Source organism: Nerophis ophidion, linkage group LG10 (assembly GCF_033978795.1).
Source record: "Nerophis ophidion isolate RoL-2023_Sa linkage group LG10, RoL_Noph_v1.0, whole genome shotgun sequence".
Classification (NCBI taxonomy): domain Eukaryota; kingdom Metazoa; phylum Chordata; class Actinopteri; order Syngnathiformes; family Syngnathidae; genus Nerophis; species Nerophis ophidion.
The window spans coordinates 16,634,339-16,653,136 of record NC_084620.1 but is presented as its reverse complement, the minus strand read 5'-3'; the positions used below and the strand labels follow the sequence as shown (position 1 = coordinate 16,653,136).

The window sequence follows — 18,798 nt, the reverse complement described above, 5'->3', positions numbered from 1 at the left end:
CTTAATTATTGACATTTAACATTAATTAATGAATAAATTAATTGATTTATTCATGCAAAATAGGGCACACAGCATGTGATAAGCTTAAAGGGAGGGATGTATTGAAATAAACATTTAAAAACTGCCGTTTACCTCAGCCTAACAACTACAACACATAGGTGGTAATAAAACTAAACAATTTTTATATAAACATGTTAAAATAGTGACTACAGTGGTGCCATGGTTTTTTCTTGTTACATTGTTTGGATTTGGTCCATTAAAGTCCAAAACAATGTTTCTCAGAAGAAAGAATGTAAATCCAAATAATCCATTTCAGACCCCTACAAAGGTGAACACAAACCACTATTTATAGAATAGAATAGAATAGAATGCCTTTTATTGTCATTATACACAGGGACAATGAGATTAAAGGAACTCCTGTATCAGTGTGGCAGTCTATAAATATGCAAAACATAAGAAGGAAAGGAAATCCATCCATCCATTTTCTACCGCTTATTCCCTTTCGGGGTCGCGGGAAAAGAAATAGGGGAAAAGGAAGTAAGGTTTACACACAAAACAATGCAAAATAAATTTGACACTTTCTGGTTCACTTACAATGGCAGAGCTATTCAACTAAATTGTTCAAAGGGCTACATTTGCAGAGAGCTGAAGACCACAGGGGCATTCATACTGGACATTTGTTTTTGGTCTATTTTCTTTTAGAGTTGCACATTTCAGAAAAGATGGACCAGTTATCCAATATACAGATGAGTCTACTGTAGTAGATGCTTTGGGAGGTTAAAATGGCAATGCAAGACTCTGCCAATGTGTTTGTCCAAGTTTCTCTATGAGCGTTATGGTGTTTTCATTATATTCAATTTGCTGCAAAAAATCTATAGTCTTTTCCAAATTTTTAACTGAACTTGGGGGGCTAATAGTGTCATTCCCAGTTCGGATTTGGCCTTGGGACTTGATTGATTGATTGAGACTTTTATTAGTAGATTGCACAGTTCCGTACAATTGACCACTAAATGGTAACACCCAAATAAGTTTTTCAACTTGTTTAAGTCGGGGTCTACTTTAATCAATTCATGGTAAAGTTGAATAAACTGTACTACGGTCTCAGTGCACTGCAAGTTTTAAAATTGTATACAGGTATTTTTTTAAATCAAACATCTGTTTGATATTACAAGGCACAGAATGGAGCTTCTTCAATGTTTGACAGAAATATTACTTATGTCATTTTCGGTGAATAAATAACGGCCGTAATGGTTTAGAACAACACTATACTTTCAAAATTTGCTCTTAGTAACCATGTATACTTAGTATACTTAGCAAAAAATAAAAAGTTTGAGAGAGATTAAATTCAGAACAAAAAGGGGCAGCTTAAGTCACTCTGAAACCTCGTTAAGTGATGTTTTCAGTGTTGTTTATTCACAGAAAGAAGTAAAATCCATGTGCTAAAATCATCTTTAGAGATGCTCTTGGATATGTTGAGATTTGGGCTTAGCTACAAAAAATAAGGTTTTGAACCATTGATGTTAGCACAGATACGACCATACTTGGCTTCTCAGCTGTGCTCCTTGCACTTCTCCGTGGACATTCTCCCATCGTGCCACGCCTCCCTGGTATTCCTCAGGGCCTTGGTCCTCTTGGGGTCCACCACCACGTAGTCCACACGAGTTCGCTCTCCCCGGGCGTGCTCCTCGACGCCTCCAGCCAGCTTGACACCGCTATCCTCCGTGCAGCGTTTCTGAGCGACACAAGTTTGTGTCGTGTCCATTATGTTGCGAGTTTGCAAAAGGAAAGTATTCGTTAGGCATCTTCTTACCTGCCTTGTCGGTGTCACTCGTCCCACGTGGAGGTCTAGGTCCAGGTACTCCACATGTTTGCTGCCTCTGGCTCGCCTGACCAATGGGCTGCTGACTCCTCCCTCAGATGCACGATGTAGCATGAGCCTCAGACACTGCATGTACACACACACACACACACACACACACACACACACACACACACACACACACACACACACACACACACACACACACACACACACACACACACACACACACACACACAGTAAAGATTTGAACAGAGGGGAAAACTAAACAAAAGGGAAAAAGTTTACTTACACGCTCTTCTGCGCTGAAGCTGAGACTGCTGTTCGTCATGGCAACGTAGCTGTCGTCGGGATCATCAGAGTCGGAGGAGGAAAATGAACTGTGGGAGGAGGTGGGCCTGATTGTACGACGACTGGACGGGCTGAGACACACGCACATACAATGACTTAAACATGAGATAAACATGAACTTGTTATAATGAGTAACATATTGGAATATGGGATCCATTATTTAAATTATTTTTAACTATTAAATGAGCCTAAAATATGAATTATTTTATATTTGTGGAAAATATTGGACACAATGTGTCGTCAGGCTTATGAGATGCGATGCAAGTGTAAGCCACTCTCACGCTATTGTTCATTTTAAAACATTTGTTATTTGATGATCATGTAAATGAGGGATTTCTAATCACTTCTATGTAGGAATCCTTACTAATATTGATACTGTTGTTATTATTCATTTTTGTTTGACTACTTTTGGATTGTTATGTTTGTGTGTCCTCTCAATTGCTCTGTTGATTGCTATTCTGAATGTTGCTGGGGCGGCTTTGGTTTTGGAATTGGAATTGCATTATTTTATATTATTTTGTTGGACTGAAAAAAAAACGCCAACACGAACTTGTACATTTTAAATGACATCTTTCATGTAAATAAGATGTGTGATTATAAACGTTAATGAGATTAATCCATAATACACTTTAAAAAAGTCACTTTTAAACAAAAAAAAAAGCTTCTTACCCAAAAATGGGTTCCAAATTGAAAAACAACCCAAAACCCAAAAATGGTTCATAATTTTGAAAACGCAGAATTTGAGTTAAAATAATACCCTTAAATAATCCCCAAAATTGGTTGTTCTTCATAAAAATAACTCCGAAATGTAACTCAACACTTGCAACCCATAAAATTAGTTTACCAAAATAACCAAGCATTTTTTAGCACACGCACACACACACACAAACACACACACACATACGGTCTTGTGAAGGTCTGAGTGACAGGTGAACGCACAGGGGGCGGGACTTCTTGCCAGTCCTGCTGCACTGGAGGGATGTTGAGGGGCGCTGGTCTGACTGGCAGACACACACAGAAGACATTTAGGCATGCAGTCTACAGTGGAGACAGAAAGACCTACCTCTGCGCTGTGGCTTCAAATTGCGATGAACGGGCGGCGGCACTGTCTCCAGCTCTCCCTCCCTCGGGTGAGGGGCAGTGAGGGGCGTCAACGGGGGTATACGAAAACCCGTGTGAGCAGCCGGGGGCACCTGTGTCCCCAATGACGGCGGGTCAGCTGCAGCGGGGAGGTGAGGGCCGAGAGGGGTCATGGGAACGTAGTTGGCCTCCTGGTGATTGTGGGGTGTCTCCGACGGTCTGAAAGCATGACAACACGATTATCTGAGCTTTTGGTTCCTGCCTTGAAATTACAAAAAAACGAGGCGTCGGCTTGTTACCGACCGCGGCAGGTGAGGGGACTCGATGGTGGCGGCGTTCATGGGAACGTAATTTTCATCCGCGTCGTTGTCTTCGGAGCAAACACTGCCCAGCGGCACCATGCCTTTATTCAACTGACAGCACACACACAAACATGCACAATAAATCAACAATCAAAATATGTTCAATGTTTGCAGACATTAAACCTCATTCCAGCGTTTGCTTCACAGTCATATTAAATAATTTTCCTGAGGGAACTCTCCTGAAGGAATCAATAAAGTACTATCTATCTATCTATCTATGTCAAATTTCTGATGCTAATCAGAGCATCTATATGATGAATACAATGTAAATTAGCATTGAGCTAGGGCATTTTCTTTTTGTCGGTATGTGCCAGATAAGTTTTTACATAGCTCATATAGGTTATATTGACATATTTTATTTCTGTGTGTTAAATATGACTGTGTTTTTAAGTAAAAACTCTTAAAAGGCTCTCAAATGGAGACATGTTATTTGTCTGCTAAACCAGCAAGAAGAGACGCTGGCTGGAGCGGAACAGATTGCTTGTATCATGAAGTACTGTATTTCTTTGTGGATATCAAACCAATATTTGATATCAATATACTAATAACCAGACCACAAAACCAAGTAGATATTAGTATCAGGAATGCTCATGTTAGTGGAGGTCGTGACGTTAAAAGGCAGATGACAGCAGGCAACGAGCAGGTTCAGAAGTGTTTGATGCCCAAAAATACAAATATCTGAGTAACAGTACAACAGGAATATGTACTAAACAAGCACAGGGAAACTGTGTGTGAAGATATGGCTATAGGAGAGACAACAAGAAAGAACTGCAAAGCATAAAGGACAACAATTAGTGATGATACGAATTTTGCCGGGGCTTTGAGGCGTGTGTCGAGTTATGTTAGGGGCGTTTCTGCGAAGCGAGTTTTGCTTCATGTCGGGCAAGACGTGTGAAGCCTCGCTGCAAAGTTGTACCACGTGACTGTTTGGAGACGCGGTTTAGATTTGCCGGGAAATTCAACAACTCCTCTATTGAAAATGTGGGTTTTTGAGAGCTGTGGTCAGCTCGGAATATGGATAGAGAATAAAAATGGTCTTTAAAATTTCACAATAATAAAAGCATGATGCTAGACTTGATCCAAAACGGTTACCACTATAAATGATGAATGGGTTGTACTTGTATAGTGCTTTTCTACCTTCAAGGTACTCAAAGGGCTTTGACACTACTTCCACATTTACCCATTCACACACACATTCACACACTGATGGAGGGAGCTGCCATGCTAGGCGCTAACCAGCACCCATCAGGAGCAAGGGTGAAGTGTCTTGCTCAGGACACAACGGACATGACAAGGTTGGTACTAGGTGGGATTGAACCAGGGACTCTCGGGTTGCACACGGCCACTCTCCCACTGCGCCACGCCGTCACTATAGATATTAAACAGGTAAATTGTGTTAACAACATCAGCCGATCTTGGGTAGCACTTAATACATTTTATACCATAAGACGTGGGTTCGATTCTCAGCAACATCACTATTTGAATGAGTTTATCCCTGTAAGCATTACATTTATTAAACCAGCTACCAGAAATCAATAGCTGGACGATGGAGAGGTTTTGTCAAAAAAAAAAAAGAATCACCTAAAACCTAAAATAAAAATTATCTAAATCTCATGTTCTGTACATCATTGTCTAAGTTACACTATAGTGTCATCTTCCTCTTTATGCCTCCTCAACGTGACAGAAAAACATACAACCTGCCCTATCATATGATTCTACATGTTGGCAAAACACAAACACACACACATATATATATATATATATGTGTATATATATATATATATATATATATATATATATATAAAACACACAAAACAGCTTTTTTTACACTTTAATTTAACTAGCATAACCATTTAGTCAAATATTTATTGTGATTCATATTCATTTCCAAGCGCCATAATAAACGCAACAGTTCAATTCATCACACTTTATGCGGTTAAAGATGCAGCTGTTTGCATGTATTGAAGTGGTTCAATGCCTCAAGAAGCTTCATCTGACCATAACTACAAACAAAATAATACTAACCTCTGACAATCAGGACACTAAACTGTTGGAATGATCCCACAACCAACAAAGGAATAGGCTGATTTAAATAGCCCACTAACACCAGATTAGACAAACAGGCCACCGGTGAGGATGGAAACGCTCAGAAAGAGAGTAAAGCTTCTGAAAGCAAAATACAAACAAAACAGGAAATGTAACCAAAAATAAGAGCGCAAAACAGGAACTGAACCAAAAAACACTAGAAGAAAAACCATAAACTAAACAAGGAACGATCTGATGGAACAAGTTGTAAAACTCAAGTGCCTTACTTTGGTGGACCCTTATTAATTTTCTCGTGAAGTGCTACCGCTGACGTTAGTTTTTCACCTGCACAGACGATGATGAGCATCAAACTAAATGCTCAGACCCCATAGTGGAATGATTGGCTGTACTTTTCCTCAATATGGAATGCACTCCCAACAGGTGTAAAGGAAAGTGCATCTCTATCCTCCATTAAAACCGCACTAAAACACCACCTCCAGGCAACTCTAACCCTTTACTAACACCCTCCCTCCTCCATATACCACCTCCCCTGATAGTAAATAATCAAATGTATATACTTGTTCTTATGCTTTCTGGCCTCACTATGTTCCTGCTCGCTGTACTGTACATATCCTATGAAGTCAGAACAACACGGTTTCAATGTTCATTTCTCAGATGATATAATTGTTGATGACTGAAGTGCTGATATCAACCAAACCTAACCCCCTCCCTCACATCCCCCCATGGATTGTAAATAATGTAAATAATTCAATGTATATACTCTGATGAATAACTAGTGTGATGACTGTATAATGCTGATAATATATATTTGTACCATGAATTGATTTACGTGGACCCCGACTTAAACAAGTTGAAAAACTTATTCGGGTGTTACATTCTGTGGTCAATTGTACGGAATATGTACTGTACTGTGCAATCTACTAATAAAAGTCTCAATCAATCAATCAAAAACCTGCAACAAGTGCTTGCAGGTGACATTGTCCAAATAACAGTTTGTAAGTGACTTCATTTTGCTCACGTAACATATGACTTTTGCATATATAACTTGCAAACACAGTTGTAGTCGAACATTGCCAGAAAGGAATAAGCAGTATAAAATGGATGGATGGATGGATGGTGTATCAATTACCAGTTTCTGCTTGAATTGCGCAGATTGCAGAATATATTTTCATATGGTAATATGGACTTAAAGTACTGGGAAATTGTGAAGTTTGAATACTTTTTACTTTGAAATATTCTAGATCACTATGATTTTCAAATTTTAAAAACAATTATAATCATAAACAAACACAGGATGACATCCATCCATCCATCCATTTTCGACCGCTTATTCCCTTTTGGGGTCGCGGGGGATGACAGTGTAACAATATCACAACAATATTTAAACAGTTCCTTATTTTCTTTTATTACATACAATTGTTTGAGCAAACCAAAGTCAATAGCGCACAGTAACTAAACAAAAGCTACTACTCTTTTAAAGTCTTAGTTTCCCTCCCCCCTCAAAGTCCTCGTGTGGACAGACTTTTTCCATGAATTTGTAAGCATTAACAAAAAATAACAACAAAAAATATAAACCTAAAATAAATATAAACTAATAAGAAATAATATAAATATAAAATAACAATAAATCATATAAATAATAATAATAATAATAATATAATATAAAATCCAAATATCAATCTAATCACTCTGGTACCGATCATACACCGAAACTACACTTGGTATTGACAGTAACGCTATATGGATCAATCTGTACTTACCTGCATACTCATCTGCTTACTTTCTGCTGCAACGCACTTCCATCTAAGAACTTGTTTATTGTGGTGTTGCAAGCTATCTTAGTGGCTAGTTTAGTGATGAGCTGTTACTTTTACTCAGTGAATAAGAGGTTTAGCCTCGCCCTTCGGTGATGATAAAACTTGTAAGAAATGCAGTTTATTTTCCGCAATGTAGGTGATGTTTAATAACTTAGGGGCGCAGATCAGCACAGTGTATGGACATACTATAGCTGCCTCAGTCAGCTGAGGGGCCAAAAATAAATAGAATTGAGTATCAGGGGAGAGGGAAGCCGTTTTTATGATCGGCATTAAAAACATTAATCAGCTTTAGCCGATCACATACTTTTTTACGGAAATGGGCCCAATGCTGATCAATCCGGGTATTTCCAAACCCCAATGCCACCCCTTTATCTGCTCTCTGTATGGTGTGTGAAGAAACTATGGCCTAAAATAAATGGCATGTATTTATTTAGTTGTCAGATAATTGTTGGGTCTTTCTAGAGCAGAGGTGTCAAACGTACGGCCCGTGGGCCGGATAAGGCCCGCAAACAAGTTTTATCCAGCCCACAAGATGAGTTTGCTAAGTATAAAAATAAGCCAAAACTTTTGAATGAAAGAAACTGCAGTTCTAAACGTGTCCACGAGATGTCGCAATAGCAATTCTTTGTAGATTATGCTACATATGTTAAAAAAAATAAACCATATGACGTCAGTGCACCGGTGGAGGAAATCTGAGCAAACTACATGAATAACATCCTGTAATTTGATTTTGATATAATTTTTTTTATCTTGATAGATATTAAATTTAAAATTAACACCAATGAATTGACTGACAAACATTATCACAATATTTTTTCAGAAAGTATAAATAACGATAAATAAAGATATAATACTTTTAACCGCAACATGTAAGTGTAACCCCCCTACCCCCCAAAAAACATTATGATTTGTACATTTGCAGAATGTAATTGTTCTATTTTTAAACAGAAAACAATCGGGAGTTGTCTTTATTTTTAAGTTATCATGCCGTGATTTTACCAGTGCGGCCCCCATGGGAGTGGATTTTTCTCAATGGGGCCTCTATCTAAAATGAATTTGACACCCCTGTTCTAGAGCTTTTTGTTATGAACGTTTGTGAAACGTTACTGTGGAGGAGTGATTGCAACACTGTCGGCTAAAGTGGGTACGTGCAGGTGGGATGACGTCACACCTACTACCGCGTTTATTTTGCTGTCAAGGTAGGCATTGTGTAGGAAAGTTAGAATTCAGAAAAAGAAAGTTAGGATTTTCCCAGACAGGTGTGTGAAACTCACAAAGTAGCTGTTGAAGCTATCACTGAAGTCAAACAGGCTCGCTCTATCTGAGAGCGAGCGAGACAGCGTCAGGGACTCACAGCCTGAAAATACAAGAAGACAAGGTCAGCAAGTTGTTCCGGAATCTCACTGGATGATCTTCAAACTCCCACAATGACTTTTGTGCCTTCTTTGAGCTAAGCTATGGTAATAGTCTGCAAACACAACAAACGTGTGTTTCAGAAGCAAACACGTCACAACGTTGCATCACTGGAAGCTAAGAGTCTTTGAGCAGGACAAAGTGTCTTGTTCTTTTGCTGGAACAAATCCACGCGGTGAGGATTTAATACATCAGCCACTTTCTAAAGCCAGTTTCTAACAAGAGCTAATGTGTAAGAAAACCAGTAGGCCTAAAATAGTTTACTGCTACTCGCAGGGGTTATGCTCTAAGACTACGTGTAATTGGTAAAATACCGCAAATAATGAATATACCCATATGCATTTTGGATACTCTAAACCACTTCTTAACCTTTTGTACCTCCGGTCTCCATTCTTACGCAACAGAGGCACCCTCGAAGATTAACACAGAATTAGTCATCTTACTTTAGATTTTAATCGTATTCGATAATTATATATAACCTACTTACAGTTTACAACCTTGTCAAATGATATATGAGTTAATCACAAAGATTATTGTTTAATTAACACTTAAACCTAAGGCTTAGGTCAGGCTGATTGGAAAATGAGTAGTAACTAAATACCCTACATAAGAAGGGACTCATAAATAACTGACCCAAAAATATATGTACATTCAATAATGTTGTGCTTATATAATAAATAATAATGAACATGTTTCTTAAGTAAAGAGTCAAAACAATTAAAGTAAAAAAATGTTTTACAGCGTCACCACTTTTGCGCTTAAGAAACTTCTCTATGACTTTAGTTCCAGACTTCTTCGGTTTCTTTTAGATTTGGTGGAAGACATGCACCTGGGGATAGGTTGATTGGCAACACTAAATTGGCCCTAGTGTGTGAATGTGAGTGTGAATGTTGTCTGTCTATTTTGTGTTGGCCCTGCGATGAGGTGGCGACTTGTCCAGGGTGTACCCCGCCTTCCGCCCGATTGTAGCTGAGATAGGCGCCAGCGCCCCCCGCCACCCCGAAAGGGAATAAGCGGTAGAAAATGGATGGATGGATGGAAGGAAGTGGTGGAAAAGTGTACTACAACTGAGTATTGCTGAGTCACATTAGGACAACATATTTTTTGGCGGCCCCCAAGTGGGCGCTCGCTGCCCAACCACTGTTAAGAAACAGTGCTCTAAACCACACTTGTCAAACAAACTTAGGCCAGATCTGACCCACCACATCATTCAATGTGGTCCACTTAATTTGAAAAGTGACTTTCCAGTGAAATGTGTTTGTTCTGCATGTACTGTATGCAATATGTTCTTTTTTTGTGTGGGGTGGTAGTGGGGGTTACTTTAAGGAGGGGGCTAAGGAGTTAATAGGTTTGACACCAGTCTTTTAAACCCCACATTATGCCTCTCAGTTATTAACCACATTTTAAATAATTGTTTGCCCTGGAATAAACTATTACAGGCTTACACTATACAGCATTGTACTAACAAAACGTGCAGTTACTCAACATCCCGTCTTGTCAAAACATCTTCCTCTTGGAAATGTTGAGTTTATTGATTTATGAGACAGGACCTTCTGCTGGATTCACAGCTGCAGCACCAGCTTTCCCCTGCAGATAACGCCATCAAACCATTTTCTATTTAAGTTACCATAAAAAACAAATACCATATATAAATTAATATTGACAACTTCAAGAAGAAAACATAAATCTCTGAATATGGAGAGCGCGAAAATGAATAGTACAGTCATCCCTCATTTATCTCAGTTAATTGATTACGGACATGAACACGATAGACAGACTTCCGCAAAGTATGAATTATCGACTGATTTTCATAGCTGGGATGTAAGATATGTTTACCTTCTAAATACATATTCAACATAATAAGAGCCCTCTGTCCATGAAATAACACCCTTTAGTCATCTTCACAATGTTTTAATGCAATATAATAATTCTCGTTGGGGCTGAGCCAATCATCCATCCATCTTTTTTCTACCGTTTGTCCCTTTCGGGGTGGCGGGGGGTGCTGGAGCTCAGCTGCATTCGACCAGTGGCTACAACACTGAACAACGCACTCTGATTGGTTTGGTCTCATTTAGTTGCCAATTCTACTGTGGTATTTATGTTTTATGTTCATTTAGTCATTTTTATGCCTGAAAAAGCTTACTGTAGGCCAAAATGTTGTAAAATATCCCTTAAAAATGTGATGTGGTAAGGCCTAGTATTTGAATCGAGGCGTGGCGAGAGATAACTGCATGTACTTTAGGTTCTTCTCCCCTCTAGTGGACAAACTCACGTCTCGGTGTGGAGGCAGAGTTACTCCTGGTCACTCCCTCGGCATTTTCCACGCTTCCGGGCTTCGGCCCCGACTCAGAGCCCTGCCCGTTCGTCAGACTTTCACCGATGGCTGCCATAGCAATGGGCTTAGGCGGGCGCGGTGGAGGAGTCGGAGTGGAGGTGAAAAGCTCAGCCTGTGTTAATGAGTCCACACTAGGGGTGGAGTACGGGCGCAGAGAAGGGGCTGGCTGATGTGCAGCGATCGGGCGTGGTATCTGGTAGCCACTGGATGTAGCTATTGCCACGGGGCGCAGGTGGAAATCCAGTGAATGCTTCCTTGGATGTGGAGAGGGGTGACATCGAGGTCTCTCGCCTACTCTCTGGACATAAAGACTCGTGCTAGAGTTCAGAGACTGGCTAAGGGCATCTGTTGTGGCAGCAGATGTCCACGACGCCGTCCGAGAGCCGGAGGAAGGCGGAGGGAGGCTGGTGGGAAGTCGGGGGGGCGAGGGCGAAGAGGAGGAAGAGGCGATAGAGGGAGTAGGAAAGAGGTTGTCGCCACTGTCGCTATCTAGAGAGGTGGAGGAACCTTGTGGAGGCCTGCACGACAAAAGCAAATGTATTTGAAGGGCTGTGCTTATTGCCATGGCAATTCAAATAGCTGAGGGAGACCTAACCTGATGTGAGTTCGACATTGCGCTAGCCACATGTAATCCTCCACACTGCCACCTTCCTTCACCTGGGGGTTCACTCCGACAGGCTCATAGGGGGCACCAGAGACCGTTACCGTGGTAATGGTAAGGCCAGGGGAAGTGCTGGAGACGGGAAGGCCATCATGTACTGGAAGAACAAAATGGTTGACATTAACATGAAATGTATGTTACTAAGATTTTCCATCCCTTGGTCCTTCACCTTCGTCTGTTGGGTTGAAGCCACACAGCAGGCAGATGGAGGCCACCCAGTGATTCATGTCCTCCTCGGACTCAGCCACCAGGTACCACGTCCTCTCCTCCGTCCTTACATCAAAAACAAAGCTTTTCTCCAGTTCCTTCTTTGTGAACGACAGGCCAGCGTCTACCTGCAGGACAGAAAGAAATGAAACCTCTCCTGGCAAGAGAAGGAGATGTGTTGTGGGTGTGAGGGTACCTGCTCACACATGCTCAGGTTTATGGTTCTGATGGGTCGACGGGAATGTGCGTTCTTGTAATACTGCAGAACATCAGGCTCACCGCTCAGCCGGCCGCTACGCAGCACAAACCAACGCCTCTTCCAGGCCTACAGTGGGAAACCTTCATAAATCACTAACTCCTGTGTGTTCATGTGATCAATGTGCACAACAACATTCCTCCTCCCATGTTTCGCCAAACACACACAGGAAAAGGAAGTAGTGGGACAGGACATGAGCTCGGCATGACGATCTTCAAGCAGCATATCGGTGCTATAAGAGAAACCCATAAGAGTTGCCATGACAACAGCTAATAATCTAAGACGTTGTTAATCCAAGTGATTGAACACTTCCTCTCATCGTTCTTCCTGTTCTCTTTGTTTTCTTTTTGACCCCTGACCCCAACAGGAAGTGGAAACAATGCCCACCCCACCCCAAAAAAAACTTCCTCTATCCGGTCTCCGAACCAAAATTAACGGCAAACCTTCCATTTGCTTATTTAGACACGTGTTCCACCACTTCCTGTCCCATCCATGCGGAATACAACTCCAGGCTTTTGTGTGCGTATTGTTTTCCAGATGATTTGGAGGTAAATCCTTGCAAATTTTCCAAGAGGGCCCAGCTGAGAGCGATTACAATGGATTGCATAACACACACTGACACACACACAATAGGGAGTGTGTACGCCGGTTGAACTTTGGTCCAAATCTTAGCATGAACACACATTTCTGCTGCAGCCGTCACAAGGCTCTGTGTGTGTGTGTGTGTGTGTGTGTGTGTGTGTGTGTGTGTGTGTGTGTGTGTGCTTGTTGACAGTGACAGTACACAGCTGAGCAGACAGTGTGTGTCTGCATGTCAGACATCACCAACATGAAAAGATACACAAAAGCACGGAAAAAGACTTTTACTCCTCAAAGTGTTGGACAGAAACCGTTATTTCTGAACACAACAATGATGGAGACTAACACGACTCATTGGCCAGGCTTGCCAGATATGCAGTGTGTGTGTGTGTGTGTGTGTTTGTTGACAGTGACAGTACACAGCTGAGCAGACAGTGTGTGTCTGCATGTCAAACATCACCAACATGAAAAGATACACACAAGCACGGACAAAGACTTTTACTCCTCAAAGTGTTGGACAGAACCGTTATTTCTGAACACAACAATGATGGAGACTAACACGACTCATTGGCCAGGCTTGCCAGATATGCAGAGTGTGTGTGTGTGTGTGTTGACAGTGACAGTACACAGCTGAGCAGACAGTGTGTGTCTGCATGTCAAACATCACAAACATGAAAAGATACACACAAGCACAGAAAAAGACTTTTACTCCTCAAAGTGTTGGACAGAAACCGTTATTTCTGAACACAACAAGGATGGAGACTGACACGACTCATTGGCCAGGCTTGCCAGATATGCAGAGTGTGTGTGTGTGTTGACAGTGACAGTACACAGCTGAGCAGACAGTGTGTGTCTGCATGTCAAACATCACCAACATGAAAAGATACACACAAGCACAGAAAAAGACTTTTACTCCTCAAAGTGTTGGACAGAAACCGTTATTTCTGAACACAACAAGGATGGAGACTGACACGACTCATTGGCCAGGCTTGCCAGATATGCAGAGTGTGTGTGTGTGTTGACAGTGACAGTACACAGCTGAGCAGACAGTGTGTGTCTGCATGTCAAACATCACCAACATGAAAAGATACACACAAGCACAGAAAAAGACTTTTACTCCTCAAAGTGTTGGACAGAAACCGTTATTTCTGAACACAACAAGGATGGAGACTGACACGACTCATTGGCCAGGCATGCCAGATATGCAGAGAGTGTGTGTGTGTGTGTGTGTGTGTTTTGACAGTGACAGTACACAGCTGAGCAGACAGTGTGTGTCTGCATGTCAGACATCACCAACATGAAAAGATACACACAAGCAGGGAAAAATACTTTTATTCCTCAAAGTGTTGGACAGAAACCGTTATTTCTGAACACAACACAACACGACTCATTGGCCAGGCATGCCAGATATGCAGAGTGTGTGTGTGTGTGTGTATGTTGTTGTTGTGTGTGAGTATGTGTGTTGTGTTGTTGTTGTGTGTGTGTGTGTGTGTGTGTGTGTGTGTGTGTGTGTGTGTCTTTACTGGAATGTAAAACCAGTCAGCACAGCCTGACACAGCAGTGTGTGTGTGTGTGTGTGTGTGACGGAAGCCGTTTCCTCAACTCAACAAAGTACACTTTCAGACATTCCTATACACTTTTCCAACCTGTACTCACGTAACGGCGCAGCTTTTTCTCCGGTGGAGATTTCCTGAGCCAACCTGAACAGACCACCTCGCCATCTCTGCTCATTGTGGCGCCAACAGCGTCGTCCAACCAGCAGCCTCCACTTCAGTCACGTGACACTGAGAACTCTGCACTTACTCAAACTCGGTTCTCAGCGGTCGGCTCTCTTCGTGATTGATCCAGAGTCAGATATTTTCTTCTAAGGTGGTCAGCAAAGCCATCCTCCAGGTATCAAAGGTCCTTCTGCTGAGTCCACCAATCAGAGAATGAGTGAGTCACAAGTCCTTATAGAAGAACGTCCTCTTCCCAGCATTGGCTCCTCCCCCATCAAGACTATTTGGACATTCCATCCTCGCTCCCCTCCCACTTGTCTTCTTGTCCCCTCGACACTGGAACGGCCTGTTGTTGTTGTTTTTTAGAGCTTAGTAAGACATTACATTCTTTTCTTGTTTTTTAATATAACATGACATGCACAAAAAAGGAGAAGTAAACACAACACATCTAGTTTTGACATGCCTTTGTAAATTCTGACACCTAGTGGGACTTTGTGCTACTACATCTTTTGAACCGCATCAATTCTGTCCAGAGTTGCCGACGTAGACTCGTTTTTTAAACCTCACATATCTTAAACCAGTGCTTCTCAAATGGGGGTACGCGTACCCCTGGGGGTATTTTAAGGTATGCCAAGGGGTACGTGAGATTTAAAAAATATATATGGGGATAGGTTGATTGGCAACACTAAATTGGCCCTAGTGTGTGAATGTGAGTGTGAATGTTGTCTGTCTATCTGTGTTGGCCCTGCGATGAGGTGGCGACTTGTCCAGGGTGTACCCTGCCTTCCGCCCGATTGTAGCTGAGATAGGCGCCAGCGCCCCCCGCGACCCCGAAAGGGAATAAGCGGTAGAAATGGATGGATGGATATTTTTAAAATAGCAACAATTCAAAAACCCTCTATAAATATATTTATTGAATAATACTTCAACAAAATATGAATGTAAGTTCATAAACTGTGAAAAGAAATGCAACAATGCAACAATTCAGTGTTGACAGCCAGATTTTTTTGTGGAGATGTTCCTTAAATATTAATGTTAAAGATTTCTTTTTTTGTGAAGAAATGTTAAGAATTAAGTTCATGAATCCATATGGATCTCTATTACAATCCCCAAAGAGGGCACTTTAAATTGATGATTACTTCTTTATTTATAACTGAATTACTTGTTTATTTTCCAACAAGTTTTTAGCTATTTTTATATCTTTTTTTCCAAATAGTTCAAGAAAGACCACTACAAATGAGCAATATTTTGCACTGTTTCACAATTTAATAAATCAGAAACTGATGACATAGTGCTGTATTTTACTTCGTTATCTCATTTTTCCAACCAAAAATGCTTTGCTCTGATTAGGGGGTACTTGAATTCAAAACATTTTCACAGGGGGTACATCACTGAAAAAAGGTTGAGAACCACTGTGTTAAATGATAGGAAAAAAACATGAAAGAGTTTTTTTTTAACATTCATAAAAAGACGTCATGTTCATGTAAAATAAATATAGACGTGAAACCAGGGGGCGTCACTAGACCTAATACTGTACTGGGGCACACCTGGGGCACAAATAATTCATGTGTCGTGCAAAGCGCGCAAGCAAAAACATTTTTAGCACTTATTTACCATAAAACATACATAAATAGTGCTTTAAACTATGAAATCATATCAGATTATGTTGTATGGATCTTTGATTAACCACCTGAAATTAACTAATGCATTTGACCTACTTGTGCACTTTTTTACTCCAGACTAAACTGCTACTGGTAAAAGCAAAAAGGAAGAGCAATGAATCTTTTTGAAATATTTATTGCAGTAATCATCTGCAAATTTAACATCTACAAAAGTAAAAGAAAAAATAAATCACCCCTGCATCTCTGGGTTCTTTTATATTATTTAATTTCCATTTATGGCAATGTGGCTAATCCTATTTCAGATACACAAAACTATAAAATATACACAAAACAATAAAGCCAAAGTAGTAGAATAAATGAACAACTGTTGTGTGTCTGTTCAGGGAATCATTTTCTGAGAAGTAAACTGTAACGTCTCGTTTTCATTTTTGCAAAGTGGTCAATCACTCTGGACAGACATGGAAATATTACAGTAACTGTTATACAGTTGACCAGTGGTTCCCAACTGCTGGGCCGTGACATAAAAGTGGATTGTGTGTCATTTTCAGTGAGTCGCAGTCAGATGTGTGCATGAAAAAAAAAAAAGTTTAGGGAGAAAAAAATAAAATTGTGGCAACAAAACCAGATTATTTTAGCCATTTTTCTAGTGACTGTTACTGAGTATTTTAGCAAAAGGCAAACCGACTAACAAGTTGGAGGACTCAGGACAGACATGGAAATATATTTAAAAAAAAAATCTAAATGGGGCAACAAAACCCGATATTTTCAGCCACCTTTCTGAAAACAAATACAGAAATGTTACTATTTCTTCTGGAAACAAAATCAGATGCTTTAGCTGTGGCCATTTTTCTGGTGACAAAACAAAATTATTTTAGTCAAAGTCGCACCGATTAACAAGACAAGTGTACTGTGCTATTTTTCTGTGAAATAAATTTGAATGATTTAAAAATTTGGCTCACGACTTGATGATATGGAAAAAAAAAATTCTTTCCTTAAGATAAACCATTTGAGAAGCACTCAACTCACACATGCTTACTCCAAATCATCATTGATGCAGAACCAGCAGACAATAACCAACATTATGTCTCATGTTCATTGGAAATTCCCCCGACAGCTCGTACAGCAAATGAATATGTTTGTCTTGATACAAGGAGTAACGTTAGCTAACTTAGCATCAACTTAAGACAATGATGTTGCCTAGCTAGCTAGGACTTCACTTACACCTCTCATTCCTGCTGCTTCTCTGCTGCGGGCGAATAACTTTCTTAAATCCATCTAGGAGTTACAGTTTGAGTCAAATCAAAATCAAAATAATGTAATTAACAAATTGTTGTTGGCTAACGTTACCTACCTCACGCAGTTATTCGCAGCTCCTCTCTCTCTCCCAACCGAAGTCTCGATCCACAAGTGAATAAATTACCATACTAATTAGCCATGTGCTCATTGTTAGTGGAGTGAATACAGTAGCAATCAATTACCATACTGAGTAGTATGTGCGCTGTTGTCTATGTTATGTAGACTTAAAACTCTGAAGCGTTTTTTTTTTTTTATTGGTGAAATTTTTACTGGGGCACTGCAGATCAACAGTGGGGCCCGTGCCCCAGTGAAATATGTCTGGCGACGCCCCTGTGTGAAACATAAGGCTCCCGGAGACCGCACCCCGTCCCCAAGACAAAATCGAATTTAATTTATGTGAAACAATTTTTATACTTCGTAAATCAAAATCGATTTTATTTTAATGGTTATTTTTCACAAAAACGAATTCTTGGAAAATAAAGTGTTCAATTATTTACTTTTTCTAATATCATTGAAATTCTATAGACTTTGCTACCTCAACTATGAACAGGATTTTAACCGACTACTTCCTGCTTTGCAAAACAAGTATTAATGCTGTGCACCAAGAACTGGGAAGGGAAATCTATAGTGTTTTCATTCTCACAAAGGAGTGGTCCGTCCCGGGTCCCGACTTTGAACAGGTAGCAACTCATCTGGTCACCTAATAACCTCTCCACGCAGGAGAGGGGGGCAGAGCAGAAAAGATATGGCAGACCAACTGGTCTAAAAGGGGTCTAATTAAAGGCTGGAGTATATAAATTAGTTTTAAGATGAGATTTAAATGCTTAAACGTAAAAATAAAGTAGCATCTCTAACTGTTATCGGTAGGGCATTCCAGAGTACTGGAGCCCGAATAGAAAACGCTCCAAAGGTTGCAGACTTTTTTTGGGCTCTGGAAATCACTAATAAGCCGGAGTTCTTTGAATGCAGATTTCTTGCCGGAACATATGACACAATACAATCAGCAAGATAGGATGGATGTAGACTGTTTAGTATTTTATACGCAGGTAGTAAAACCTTACAGTTGCATCTTAAGTGCACAGGAAGCCAATGCAGGTGAGCCAGTATAGACGTAATATGATCAAACTTTGTTGTTCTTGTCAAAATGCACATGCACTCATTCATGCAAAACAAGGCCCTCCACGGATCGCACGGCTTTTACACACAACCATTTTTTTTTTTTAGCAATTAGAGCAG

At 40.5% G+C, this 18,798-nt stretch overlaps 1 protein-coding gene across 1 annotated transcript; it reads right to left on the bottom strand.

Moving 5' to 3' along the window:
- Nucleotides 1-359: 359 nt before the first annotated feature.
- On the bottom strand, nucleotides 360-14,880 carry LOC133560296 (GRB2-associated-binding protein 1-like). The gene is made up of 12 exons (XM_061912665.1): nucleotides 14,583-14,880; nucleotides 12,288-12,416; nucleotides 12,054-12,219; nucleotides 11,819-11,981; nucleotides 11,161-11,741; nucleotides 8,750-8,832; nucleotides 3,554-3,663; nucleotides 3,234-3,469; nucleotides 3,075-3,171; nucleotides 2,112-2,241; nucleotides 1,811-1,945; nucleotides 360-1,732 (listed from the first exon to the last, which is right to left on the bottom strand). The coding sequence occupies exons 1-12, from the start codon at nucleotides 14,655-14,657 to the stop codon at nucleotides 1,550-1,552; spliced, it is 2,088 nt and encodes a 695-aa protein (XP_061768649.1). The 5' UTR covers nucleotides 14,658-14,880; the 3' UTR covers nucleotides 360-1,549.
- Between the last annotated feature and the right edge of the window lie 3,918 nt (nucleotides 14,881-18,798).